At 43.1% G+C, this 14,328-nt stretch overlaps 1 protein-coding gene across 1 annotated transcript; it reads right to left on the bottom strand.

Annotated features, from left to right (window-relative positions):
• Positions 1-5,425: 5,425 nt before the first annotated feature.
• Positions 5,426-11,228, bottom strand: znf367 (zinc finger protein 367). Its single transcript, XM_088630018.1, has 5 exons — positions 10,227-11,228; positions 8,488-8,638; positions 8,038-8,157; positions 7,787-7,925; positions 5,426-6,190 (listed from the first exon to the last, which is right to left on the bottom strand). Exons 1-5 carry the CDS (start codon positions 10,503-10,505, stop codon positions 5,932-5,934), a joined length of 948 nt encoding a protein of 315 aa, XP_088486144.1. The 5' UTR covers positions 10,506-11,228; the 3' UTR covers positions 5,426-5,931.
• Between the last annotated feature and the right edge of the window lie 3,100 nt (positions 11,229-14,328).

Genomic DNA, 14,328 nt, shown 5'->3' with positions numbered 1-14,328 from the left:
TCTGGTATTAGAGAAGTTTTGGAGAATTGGACTAGGACAGGCCCTAATAAAGCACTGTAACAGTTTTCAAGATGAAGTGTACTAGCTTTTTCTGCGATACGTAGAAACTTGCATTAGATTGCATACATGCTTTGGAATAGTGGATATTTACAGTGGTTAATTGGGTTGCATTTCTTATATTGGCACTGCTTCCGTGGGTAGAGTGCTGACTAAGCTGTAACTGTAGGAAAACAGGCATCCAAGCAGGATGTCTACTAGAAAGCAATTTCACCAAATAAAGAGCAGCACAGTGGAGCAGTAGTCAGCATTGCTGCCTTGCAGCGCTGAGGCCTTGGGATCAATACTGAAGCTGGGGTGCTATCTGCATGAACCCTGCCTTGCACCCACTGCTTGCCAAGAAAGGTCACCATGCATGGGATGGAGCGATCAGAAAATAGACGGATGGATTTAGCAAGTATACTTACTTGTATTGCAATTGTCACCTACTGAACAGTTGTAAGACCCGCATACTGACCTCGTGAGCAGCGGGGTTCTGAAACTGGAAGCTGAAACCAACCGTGAGCTCAGAGCCGAGCGACCTGCAGCAAACAGTTGGAGTGAAGCAGACAGTCCAAAGCCCAAAAGAAAATTAAAACCGAAAGCAAGCAGGGGTCCACGCTGGGGTTTGAAGTTCAAGCACAAAAGGGGAAAACTGAAGTAGAAGCACGACACAAGCATGTTTTGAGGCACAAGGTCAGTTCGTTGCACAGTCGAACAGGACGGGTCAGTACTCAGGAAAGCCAGTGGAACACAAGGTTGACCTAAGGGTGGGTAGTCAAAACTAAATAGGATCGGAGCCAAGAGTAGACTTTCAAACAAACACAGCCCCAAGGGACGCTTAGACTTGAGAATAGACTCAATGACTGAGCCTGGAATCCTGTAGTCCTAAATATCCGCTGGTCAGTTTTGATTAACAGCACGCAGGTGGCACATGGTTGATTGGAGGCTTGTCTTGCAGTAGTGGTAGTTTGATTGCATGCACTGGTGTTGCTGCGAGAGAACAAGTATGACAGTACCACTATGCAAACTGTAAAGACTTTGAAGATTCAGAGACCTCAAGAAGATGGGTAACCATCTTTCAGTGTCCTGAACTTTACCAGTGCTTACCGAACAGCTTAACTGTGGATATTTCAGAAGAGGGAGCATGACCCCAACCCCACCTCCACCTGACTTGGCTGGTTTGAGAGTATCCTGTGGTGAGCCAAGTTCATGAACAATTCAGTTTCAATTATAAACACGTTTTCCTGAAAATGCCTAGATGAACTCAAGGTTCTATTGTATGCATTCCAACATTAGATGTTGTACTTATATTTAGTGTTGTTTTAACTGCGTGACCATTTGGTTAAAAAAAAAAAAATGGAGGACGAGTCATTTTTCATTTTTATTTAAAGCACTAAATATAAATTACAGCCACTTTTTTGCGCAACACAAAACGCATGACATCTGAGGCATCATTGGCGTCTGAACAATGGCAGTGGAATGGCGGATACGGTCACCTCATGAAAACCACAGCAGTTTAAAATAAACCTCCACTTGTTCTCATCATGTGGCTTACTCCACATTTAAAAAAGTCAGCGCTCATACATACAAGTCTCTGGAGACGATATCACTGAAGCATTATCAAAAATAACAGACCTCGCATCCTCAGCAGAAAAGTGAACATTAATATTAATATTAATTCCGAATGTGATAAACAATACAGGGTCCTCCACAATTGCTTTAATAACAAGGAAAAAGGAATGGACAGAGAATGGTGTTCAATAACAGCTTTCTATAAGAACCCAGATAAGGCAGAAATTATTAACTATTACTGGAGAAATGAAATACAGTACCACAGTAACAGTAAGTACCCAGGAATAGCTACATGTGAGAACTACTAAATGTTTTCATGTCTTAACCTTTCCTCTAAGATGAGGAAAGGAGAAATAAGAAGGGAAACCATTTTCAGAAGCATTAACAAAATAATCCCATCCAATTAACTCAAAGGTTTTGTACATAATACTTTGCAAATCAGATTCAAATGCTACTGCATGTTAAAATGTTGAAAATAAACCGACTGGAAAAGAAAAGAAAACATTTTGCTGCATCTCAACCTTGCCATGATCGAGTTGCTTTCTTGATATATTTTGGTCAAATTTAGCCCAGATGCTTCATGGCAGGCAAACAGTGCAGTTAGCTAAGTGGAGAACCCTGCATCAACGCTGGCAAAATCCATGTTTCAAAAACACCCTACCTGGAAAACCATACAGACAAAATGTGTTGCTTTTGGCCATTTCTGTGCAGAACTTATATAACTTCTTTAAAAAATTGATATACAAGATTCCCTTTTTATACCCTTCAAACTTTGCTAAATAATTTATAAATATGCATTAATACAATCAAAAGACTGAGCTAGATTTAACCAGGCTTCGCATTTAATCAGAACATGTAAAAAATTCCTGGATTAAGGAATTTCAGGGGGCTAATTAAAGGTTTTCCCACAATCTTTTAAAGTACTCCATATGGAGGGGGAAAACGGACATTACATCTTTTGAAAATCTTAAATCAGGACACTTATGGTTTATTGGAAAAGTCTCACTTAGTTTTTGGTGGGCCTAGTATCTTCTGTTTCCACCCCAAATCAGTAACAGTTTGTCCAATGTATTTAACTAGATGACTGTAATACTTCTTATTGGATCCCAATGTTTTTGCAGGTAACCTTACCTTTAAAGAAGTGAATGTTAATAACGTTTACAAGACCTTAAAACTAAATCCTACATTCATAAGGAAAAAAGGTTAGTGAAGTAAACACTCATTTTGGAACCTGATCCGGAAGATAAGATGGGGAAGTTGGAAGCCCTTGTTTTTAGTTTTTGTAACCCCATTAGTGCGTGGCTGCACAATCATAGTCCTGCAAAGCTGGTGTGTATTTGCAGTTCTTTGGTAAAGATAAAGACACTAGGCTCTCATTGATCTAGATTTGATTGAGACTCAAACTATAACTGTCCCGATTGTCAACTGATTGTTTGTGCTGCATTTTGCAGAACAGCATTAACAAAAACTAGTAGCGGGGTATTGAAGTGAAACCCAAAATCTCAACATTGAGGGCAGTAAACATCTCAGTCTTTTCAACTTTGGGTACAGCAGAAAAAGTGAAAGACCAGTAAAGCAACTACTATTTTTGATTATTAAATGTTTTTTTTTTTTTGCACAGCAGCTTCAACTATGGTATTGTATTGTTTAGTAAAAGCAAAGTGTTAGAGGCTCTGTTCTACCACAGAAATTGTACATCAATCTCAATAGGCCACCTGGAATGTGTACAAAGACACACACCAAAAAGCTAAACCTGAAGGATAAAAGAAGTTCTGGAAAAGACAGGAGGAAGAAAACTTCACTTCAGTACAATCGGAACTGCTTAGGTTCCTCATCTTTGTTAAGAGTCTATGAAACTAGCTCTATTTAAAATTAATATATATATAGCTCTAGTTCTGCAACTTCCAAACTGCACTTTTACTCAAGAGCTTTCCATTGCTCTAAACTCAATACAGGATCAGAGGTCTAATACCTATCATCCTACAGCAAAGGCTTTCCAATTAGTGTGTTACACTCCAGTAGGCATTTCTTAATGTGTGGATGCAAATCAATAAACAAAGTAGTCCAATTGTTAGGTTCTGAAAAGGAGGTAAAACCTTTAAAAGGCCCAATTAGATTGCAAATAGCCAGAACCAGCCAGAACTGACCTGACCTTGGTTTTACCAAGGATAGAAGATTAATTTTAAAATATTTCAGACGTGGGTAGAGTCTTTATATGGCAGAGATAAAAGAACCTCCCTTCCAGTTTACATTTTGATACCAACACAAATCCCCCAAAAAACATACTATGGTTAAAAAGCTTATTTTCAAATTTAGAAAATGAAGCCAAAACACAAAACTGCCAAATCATTGCCATGTTCTCAATGCAACTCAGAAGACAGTAAAGCAAACACTCTTAGCAATATATTAAGAAAGGCAATTCAAATATTGCAACAAAAAGCTGTAGCTTTATCGAATACATATAAAAGCCTAAACATTTTTAAATACACTCTACAAAGCAATAGACTATTTAGTGTTGCAAAACAAAAGTTCTATCTTTCTGACAACTAAACACCACCACCAAATTATACCTTTTATTATTAACAATATAAACAAGTGCCATTCTCATTACAGGGTTCATACCGATACCTTCATCCTATAGCCTGACGACTTTGCAAGCCTAATTTCTTGGACAAATACTGATGAGAATATTTCTATTGCCTGTTGCGTGTCTAACAGAGCAGACAAACAGGACTTGTAACAAAGTGCTAGTGAAGGCAAGTGCTTCAGAACACCATCTTCTAGCTTTCAACCACCGACACAAATGTGCTCTTTACACTGAGGTGCAAAGATTTTGTGCAGGTGGTAATGGATGCAGCATAACCCACTATGTAACAATCTTTGGATCATTTTCACGTTTCTATCAATGTTACTGCTGCTGATCAAGCCGAGGCAAAGGGTTCATTTTATCCAACCTTCTATCTTCACAATTTTCAAATTATGATCCATCAGAAAAAAATAATTTAAAAACAGATTCCAAAAACGAATAACAGACTACTAATTTACACTACAGAAAGGAAATTTATTAAAAGGATTATTAAGGTGCTCAGAAAACCTGATTAACACAAGGAAGGTTCATTAAACCATAAACATTTTTTTTTTTACAAAATAATTTATATTTATCTTAGTTTAAGTTCTATGATTCTAAAACATTAAAATTTGAAAAAAGGTCATTTAACATAAATGGTTAGGTTTTTTTAAAAATAAATTAGAAATGTACAGGTTCTTGCAACAATTAACATCCAAATTACAAGTAAAGGTGCTTGTGTTTCAGACAAAGAGGTTCCCCTTCTCCTTCACGAGCCTGAAGGTGTTCAGTGCTGGAATAAAGGATTCAATGGAGTGCCAGGTACTGACTCCAAGTTACTTTGGATTTAGAACTGCGCCTGAGGCTTAAGTGCTCATTTGGGGAGTCAGATTGCTGACAGTACATTATACAAGTTTCCAGACAAATACAAGAGTGAGCCAACTTCCAGGAACCGCCTTAGGGACAGCCTGAATAAGCCCTAGCTCTTCAATTTCTGGAACACTTGTCTCCAGGTAATAGTACTGTCCAGCAATGGCATTTCCAACAGTCAACTGAGGACGAGGTTACCTCACAAAATACAGGTTAAGCAGAGGACTCCTGTGATCACACAGCAAACATCAAGCAATAAATAAGGGTTATAGATGCCGCTATGCACCGACAGGACCAATTAGGAATTATGGCTTAAATGTGAGCAGAAAAACATTGTTCTTCCTTCTGACTTGGCTGGGACACCAAGGTCCTGGTTTGGGATGTCAGGCTGGTCTGTCTTTTAATTTAAAAGATAATTTCACTAACACTTAAAGGCATCCCAACGACCGCTGGGAACCGAACACGGAAAGTCCAAACCCGCCACGTGGGAGCCCCGTGGTCACTAGCAGATCTCCTACAGCACTCAGCGCTCGGAGACGAGCCCCCGCGGGCGCCTCGAATTAGGCTTGCAACAGCCGTGGCTTAGCCTACAGTTCACATCTGCCGACGTGTACGCACCCTGTATTGCGCAGTCCGCCATTACTAAACCCACATATTTACAATATATTCCACTTTGAAAACTCGTTACCAAAACGAAAACAAAAAGTGCAAAAAAACCTTTGCCTCCGATCTTTGAAAGACCAGAAACAACATTCTTCATATTATATAAAAATCTACATAATAGCAGCCTAAAAAGTAAGCAGTAAGGTGCTTTAGCTAGTGCCGAACCCACGAGCTAACGGCGGGAGGGCGATGGGGGGGGCGGCGCGGGCCGCCTGCACCGTCTACGGGCGGAGCTGGGACGACAGGTTGGCCAGCTCGATGAGCGCCAGGGCCCCGTGAAGGCGCTCCCTCTGCTCCTGCAGGCGGCGCCGCGCCGCCCCGCTGCCGCCCTTCTCCTCCTCCGCCTCCGCCTCCTCCTCCTCGTCGTCGTCGGACTGCAGGTACTCCAGCGGGTCCTGCTGCTCCTGGTCGCGCTCCTCCTTCGGCAGGCCCTTGCCCTTGGAGGGCAGGGGGGCGCGCTGTTCCCGGGTCTGCCAGTACCTGGGGGGGGGGGGGGGGGAGAGAGAGCGTCAGCGTGCGACACAGGACCGGGACCGGAAGGAATGAAGTCTGGGAAGAGGGGCCGTGGCTGCTCCGACGGCAGCTTCAGTGCCGGAGGCAGTGAAAGGCGATGGGAATCCCCAGTAAATCCCCAGTGTGTGGTGTCTGAGGACAAGCTTCCGATTGCCAAAAACTGCCCTTTTTTCCTCCCTCCTCCCAGCACACGTGTACTCAAATTACCAGTCTTCTACTGACCCAAATTCAGCTCTTTTCAAGCAAAAAAAAAAAGCAGACCTTTTAGAAAGTTAGTTTGGAAACCTCAGGTTCAATTTGATATACTGCAGGAATAACGTTTCTGAATTATACAGCTACTTCCACAATGCCACACATGGTTAGGCTTCAATGCTGGCCAGCATCACCTATTAAATTTCACTATTCTCTACTGTGTGAAAAGGAATCTAAAGCTTGGAACACGACTTCCACCTATATTCAAAAGATGCCACACACCTGGTTAACACACACACCCATAAAATTGTCACAAGGCAAAAAAGGTCCCAAAACAAACCACCTAATCAGTGGTGCCAAAGGCCTGTTTCAAAGTTTTGTGGGCACAGTATTACAATCGAATACAAAGCATCAAAATAAACCCTATTTTATACATGTTTTTAGAAATAGATAAAACAATGTTGCTTATTGAGTACTGATAACACATTTTTAAGGTGGACTATCTTTTACAACTGACTGATCCAAACTAGTGACTTTGACCTTTGCACAAGCCCTGAATTGCCTCAACAAGGGCTGATTTGGTGAACACAGTTAACAAGCTGGAATTGTGAATTGATGGAAACCAACCAATATGTGGGTCTTGTCAAGGGAACAATGGCTTTGTGCCATTTGCGTGTTGGAAGCTGGGAACCACAGGTGGACGTGACAACAATGGAGCCAGGTCCTCTTTTGTGAACACTCTTTTCTGTGTGTAGACTGCCCTGATGGACACGAGCGAGTGTTCTGCACCACGATATGTTAATGGTGTAGGACACGCCTAACAGTGGGGGGCAATGGTCTGGGCAGGAGCGCCTAGTTGAGACAGAACCGCACTAGTGAATGATAGCAACCCGACTGCATGGCACGACAACGATCAAGTCCTAGGACTTCACTGGCTGCCGAGACGAGACGAGACTGCTAATCGTGCTACGGATGCCCTACTTTGCAGACTTAAGCCCTCTTGAACATGTGTGGAATGAGATGGGTGACGTTATCTGGGGCTCAGAGACCAGTGAACCGGCACATATTTGTTCAGGCTCTACAAGAGGAACAGGACAGAATCTCAGAAGATGGCATCGGCAACTTAGTGCAAAGCATGTGGCACAGATCCAGGTGTACAGGAGAGTGTGTTGTTTCCTATACTGGGCAGACATGACACTAGCCTGTGACTTTCCTCCTATTAAGGATGAATCTTCAACCTTTTGAGAAATTTATCAAAGTCATTCCCTAGATAGAACTGGAGCACATTCACACAGTTACTAAGGCTCTCTGGAAGCTCTGCACACAAGTACCTGCACAGATACACACACACACACAAGAAGCAGCACTCACTTGGCCAGCCACTCAGCCACAGCCTTGTTATCGGCAGCCTGGGACTTGCCCTGCCCCCCAGTGGGCTCCTCTCGCTTCAGCCTGGCGTAAGGGTGCTTGGTGCAGTGCCGGTTGGCATGGGTGAAGCGACTCCCGCAGCCTGAAGGAAAGAGGTTCGGTAGGTTTAGTGATGGGCAATGGTACAACCTGCTGCACAGCTCACAGGTGACCCTTCATCTTGACTTGTGAAAGTGCATGAGCTCAGAACCCACCCTTCTCCGAGCAGACGAAGGGTTTCTCTCCCGTATGCAGGCGCTGGTGCGTCTTCAGTTGGCCGCTCTGGACGAAGGCCTTGCCACAGTCTGGGAAATCGCACAGGTAAGGCCTCTCTCCTGAGGGGAAAAAAACAACAACAATGATTAAATATCCTGAGCTTCCAGCCCAACAAGACATCAAGGAATGCTCTTCCTCAGCCTGCTTTTCTATCGATATGTACAAGAAAACAAAAAAAACACTCGTTTTACCCCTCAGTCTCCATCGAGTGATTAGGGAGCAGGGACTTCTAAACACAAACTACACCCCAGAGCCATGTGGTGAAAACACATTCCGTCCGCACTCTCAAGCCAAGGCCTTCAGGCGACCTTGTGGATCAGAAGAGCAAATTTAACTGTCAAAACGTCTAAGCAAGGCCGCCCCTTTATGATGGAAAGGGGTCCGCTCACCAGTGTGCGTCCTCTTGTGCGCCTGCAGCGACTTCTCCCGCGGGAAGACGCGGTTACAGATGTTGCAGCGGATGCGACTGGAGGAGTTCTCGCCTTCGTTGATCAGCTCTCGGACGGTGTCCGCTCTCGGGCGGCCGCGTCTGATCCCGTCCTAAAATGGGAAGGCGATAATTCAATCCAGGGTAGGCGCTCGCAGGGAGGAGGAGGAGGAGGAGGAGGAGGACAGGACAGAAAGAAAAAAAAAATCACAAAAACATTTCTTGCCCTCTAAATTATCTCTTAACAGTCGTTTTCCGAGTCAGGAATCAGTTTTGAAAATAACAGATTCTAGGTGAAACGTGACGTTGCTTAACGGTATAGCCAGACAACTAGCGCCACACTGAGTGAAAATTTGACCTTTTAACAGGGATTAACCAGTTCTGGTCTTCGGGGTCCAGAATAAAGCAGTTTACCGAGGTCGCCACGAATTCTAAAAGTTTTTCATGCGGAACAAATTTGAACCTTAATCGATTTAATCTTATTTTGCATGCCGTCTGCAGCGATTTCAGCAGCAAGCGATTTAAAGAGCTAAAACCTTGCTACCCTAGAACCCTGATTCAGCTTCTTCAGGGCTCCTACCAGACCGCACGACCAACCCAAATGCAGATGTTTAATAATCTCATCTGTTAACAAACCACAAACTGTGACAGAACGTAACCCGCATACCACAGCATCAACAGAGCACCAAAAAAAATCCAAGACTTAACAAGTGCTCGACCGCCTTTAAAGCCACACGTGAATATTTAAAACAGACCGGGTTGGTTCATTCTAACCCGGGATTTTTGGTGCAGTTTCCAAACTGAAACCTGCCCCCCGACAAGGTTACAAAAACATTCATTCCATCTGCATTGCAAGAGTTCAACTTTCTAACACTGAATATCATTTTCCGAGTGCACATGGGGACACGTTGACGGACGACTACAACCCTTAAAAGTTTTTTGGGACTTTTCAAAGCGGTCGCACCGGTTGTTGTTGTTTTTTTTTGCAACAGTGTGAAGACCGCTGTCGCGCTGTGGCCAGTCTGCCTGGGTTCCACAGCGAGATCGCCGGGACGTGCAGCGCGGCGGCTGGACTTCCTCGCGCTTGGGTCCGTCTCCCGGTTACAGCGGATTGGGGGGGGGAGATTTTTTTTTTGGCGCGCGCCGCTGACGTCACCGCGATTGTCAGCAGCTGCTACTGTAGGAAGTGGTTCTCTTTAAAATCCATCAAGGCACACAAAGAGCGCGGGCAAAAGGGGGGCTTTCCTTTTCTTAAACCCCTACAAACGCCGTTTGCTTTTCAGCACCGCGCTCACGACCAGGGCAGGCACATCGTTTTAAAAAGAAAAAAAAATAGCAACCACTACCTTAACTTTTACATGAGAAAGTCGTGATAAGACCTATATAGTTAACGCCAAAGACGATATGTTAAAGTGAGAAGCCAGAAGGCAGTGTTCAGTTTCCTAAACGGTCTGAAAAGAGGAAAACAAACACTTTGCTGTCATTTACCCCCGTTCTTAAGGTGGTATATTTCACAGTCACGTAAAACTACGATCGCACCATAAAACCGCCTGTAATATTCACAAGCATCATTGATAGCAACCGGCTCTTTAATCTGGAAACCCGACCAACCGCGGTACAATCCCACTTGTAGCAGTTTACGACCGGGGGGCTGAGCAAAGTGCACTGCGCCTCAGTCAGCCGCCATGTGCGCGATCTTACCCGCAGATGCTCGGGGCTCGCAGCGGGGTCCCCCTCGCCGCCCGTGTTGCTCCCTGTAGGGGAGGCGGCTCCATTCACGGGTCCGGGGCTCAGCGTGACATTATGGGCGTTTTCTCCCCACCTCCACGGGTACACCATGAAATCACTGAATCCCGGGCTCGTCGGCATCAGAGATTCCATCTTCTTGGGTTTAATCGGAGTAGTTTTAATCACGGACACCAGCACCCTTTTCGGAGAATCGTTGCAGAAAATCACTGGGGGCTGTTTGCTTTCAGCCATGGTTAAAAGATAGAAAAAGAAACGTTAAAATACTGCAATCTAAATGCTTTACTCCAATTAGGAATGGGGAAACCTTTGTAGGAAGTACAAAATCCAAGACAACGGTCTGAAAAAAAAAATGAACAGACGATTCAATTAAAATATTCTTTTGCTTTGCAGGAAGAAAGGACGGTGACCAGAAAACTCCGATTTCCTAATCAGGCTTGAAGATTTCCAGCATTTCCCCCCCAAAAAAAACCAACAGCCCCGCTATTTCGAGTCTTGCGCAAACACAAAGTAATGCCTCCGTGTGATCAGCCCCGGAGCTCCGCACGGAAGACTAATCACAAAAAAGCAACTCGACCTCCTAAAACTTTTCCCGCGTTACAATTCGCGCCTGGGCGTTTTAGGGACGAATCGTGTAGGAGGATGTGTTGCGCTGCGTCTGACGTTTCCCTCTTGCCGGGCGAAACGAGCCTATAGCAGAAGTCGGACTTGTAAAAAGGACGAAGGCGCTGCAACAGTGTAACCAATGGCTATCCCACGACAGCACTGGAAGAACAATCCTTGCGGAGGTTGATTCAGAGGGCCAATCCAATCAGTTTTGAACATTTCTAACCGCGCTCTCCGCGGGCAGCGTCGGTCTCGACCAATCGCCGCGTCGGGCACGAAAAGGCGGTCCCCCCGTGGATCAATCAGCCAATGGGCGCCGGATATTTCCCCGCCTCTGATTGGCCGGTTTCCGATCAAAGTCTCTCCCGCGCGCATTGTAACGTCTGTTTATTGTTTTGGGCGATTTAAAGGGAAAGTAGGTGATGCGCTGGGCGTGAGGTTGGTTATGTAACCAAACCGCACAAACCCGGCGATAGTGAAAGAAAAGAGAGCGACGGTGAGAAAACAGAAAAATAATCTCAAAATTAACACCGCTAGGGTTAGAATTCCCGTCTTCAGACGTTGTAGACATAATCATACTGCCACAATAATTTTAATTCTTGTATATTAGGCTTTACAAAATAATATCGTTTTAAAAACAGCAGCATTTGGTCGTGTTGTAGCAAATGGCTTCTAAAAATAGACAAGACAAGATCATTGGCAAAACCTTGACAAATAAAACACCTTATAACGTTCGTATTCAGTTTATATGCGGAGTTTTATTAAAGGTACTGATTAAGGATTAAAGGTAATCTTTTAGATTCGTTTCTAAATCTACAGCTGGAGTGAGATTGTAAGATGTTAGAGGCTCTACTTTCAGCATACAAACGCTACCTTCACCCTCTGACCTATAAAACTGATTTGATATCATGCCAAGCTTCCCATAATAAATAAATAATCAAGAGTCGACTGGGGTGTGCCCTCTGCTTTAAACATTAAGTATAACAAGATACGGGCCACTGAGGAACTACCCACATGCTATTCATAAGATCTAAATCTTCAACTTCCTGTTTTTATGCATGAAATCTTTCATAAGCATGCATTTAAGCGTCATGAAAAATTTCATGCATACAACTGGAACATTAAAAGTCATACACATTGTTATCAAACAGTAAAAAAGTACAGCAAGCGTGTATCATATATTAATTATTCTGTTGGCTTTAGGGTGATTTTTAAGTTTTTGTATTAAACTGTCACATTTATAATGGTGTGCTATATAGCACTATCACATGAATGAAGACCACATGGGGAAAATGTTTTCATAGTTTTTTTTATAAATTCTATTTTTGTTTCCGATTTGAGCGGTCATTTAAACATTGTTTCTTTTCTTACAAAAAATTTAGATATAAATGCTATAAAATAACAATTGTTATATCACTTTTTGAGTTACATGCAGATATTTAAACAGATCCAATAAACACATACTGATTCATACAATCTATTTTTCTTGCTTTTTTCATCAACCATTTTTTGAAGATGTTTTTTAAAGCTCGAGTCATGAGATTAAACTAAATCATGTTGTCACAATATGCCCACTGGCACCAATTGAGATGGAGGCCTATGTACAAATATTGATAAACATAATCTCTCTAATCTGTAAACATTGGTGGTGATTGCTTTTGAAGTCCACATAATGCCAAAGATAACACACAAAGTAAAGCATGAACAGCGTGTGCGCTTTTGTAAGGGCAATACATAGAGTTCTCTTCTCTTAAAACATAATAAACGGCCATAGGTTCACATGTTCCACACATTCATAATATCATTCCATTAAACTGAAGAAGTACTGAAGATGGGAATCTGCCAATGTTGTTAGCCACGATCGTGAAAATAAATAATTTTGACATGATCTGCAATGTGTGCTACCAATAAGCCTTTGTGATCAGCAGATTAATAGAGGTTAAAGTTCTACAGGGAATCTCTGTTGTCCCGTGTTCAATGTACAGAGTGCACACAATTCTGGCATCTGTCACATACTTTCATAAAATACATTTAGGAAAAACAAAGAGCCAGAAGCTATATCAGCAGGTGTGAGCCTGGTCAGTACCTGGATAGGAGACTCCTGGGAAAAACTAAGGTTGCTGCTGGAAGGAGTGATATTGAGGCCAATAGAGGGCGCTCACCCTCTGGTCTGTGTGGGTCCCAATGCTCTGTAGTGATGGGGGCACTATACTGTAAAAAGGCACCCTCCTTTGAGGAGTTATAAAACTGAGGTCCTGACGCGCTGTGGTTATTAAAAATCCCAGGGTGTTTTTAAAAAAGCATAGGCATCCTGGCTAAATTTCCCTTTGGCCTTTACCAATCATGGCCGCCTAATCCTTATCTATGAACTGGCTTCATCATTCTGTCCTCCCCACTGTTAGCTGATGTGTGGTGAGTGTACTGACGCATCATCCAGACTGCTGGTGGTAGAGGGGAGTCCCCATTACCTGTAAAACACTGTGAGTGTCCAGAAAAGTGCTGTATAAGTGTAAGGATTTATTATTATTGTTGTTGTTGTTGTTGTTGTTGTTAAATAAAATGGTTGGCATAAAGTGGTACAGTGGATTGCTACAATGCAGCTCTTGGGTCCTGGGTTTCATTCTAAACTGGGGTACCTTCTGTGTGGAGCCTGCACATTCCTCTTTTTTATCAATGTTGGTGTTCTAAGAGAGAAGAGAGAAGAGAGATAAGATTCCTTTATTGGCCAATTTCTTGTAGTAGGGACTTTGTCTTTTTTTCATATACCCCAACTTGCTCTCCATGAGACACACAGACAGGGAGAGAAGCTTGGGGTCAGAGCGCAGGGTCAGCCATTTATTCGGCGCCCCTGGAGAAGTTATAATAATAATAAAAATAATAATAATAAACTTTATTTTACATAGCGCCTTTAAAGGTGGCTTCTCAAAGTGCTTTACAGGATGACAATAACAATAAATAAGAAGAATACAACAATAAATAAGAAGAATACACAAGATAAGACACAATTACAATTACAACAATACAACAATAACAATAGAGGAGACCATGGAAGGTGGTACTAAGAAGAGCAGAGGGGTGAAGAATGGAGCCAGTTAAGTAGAGGCTTTTCTGAAGAAGAAGGTTTTGAGTCTGGATTTGAAGGAGTTTAGAGAAGGTGACTCTCTGATATCCTTGGGCAAAGAGTTCCAGAGCTTGGGGGCATAACAGGAGAAGGCCCTGTCACCCATACAATGTAGACGGGCTAAGGGCCTTGCTCAGGGGCCCAACAGAGTAGGATTTTTCTGACAGCCACGGGATATGAACCAGCAACCTTCCAGTCACAGGCACAGATCCTTAGCCACAAAGCCACCGCACTGCCTAGTAGTATTTCATCATACTACTTCTCTGGGTAGTCTGGTTTCCTGTCAGCTTCTGAAAGAAATATTGGCTATTTTAATTGGTGTTTCCCATT

This window comes from Lepisosteus platostomus, chromosome 4 (genome assembly GCF_059453375.1).
Source record: "Lepisosteus platostomus isolate fLepPlt1 chromosome 4, fLepPlt1.hap1, whole genome shotgun sequence".
In the NCBI taxonomy this organism is placed as follows: Eukaryota; Metazoa; Chordata; class Actinopteri; order Semionotiformes; family Lepisosteidae; genus Lepisosteus; species Lepisosteus platostomus.
The sequence above is the reverse complement of the archived record's forward strand: the minus strand, read 5'-3'. Positions and strand labels throughout refer to the sequence as shown.

Coding starts and splice junctions, on each gene's coding strand:
- znf367 (XM_088630018.1), bottom strand. CDS start 10,505: ATGGCTGAAAGCAAACAGCCCCCAGTGATTTTCTGCAACGATTCTCCG. Junction 8,639..10,226: donor CGAGCCCCGAGCATCTGCGG/GTAAGATCGCGC, acceptor TTCCCATTTTAG/GACGGGATCAGACGCGGCCG. Junction 7,926..8,037: donor CTTCGTCTGCTCGGAGAAGG/GTGGGTTCTGAG, acceptor TCTTTCCTTCAG/GCTGCGGGAGTCGCTTCACC.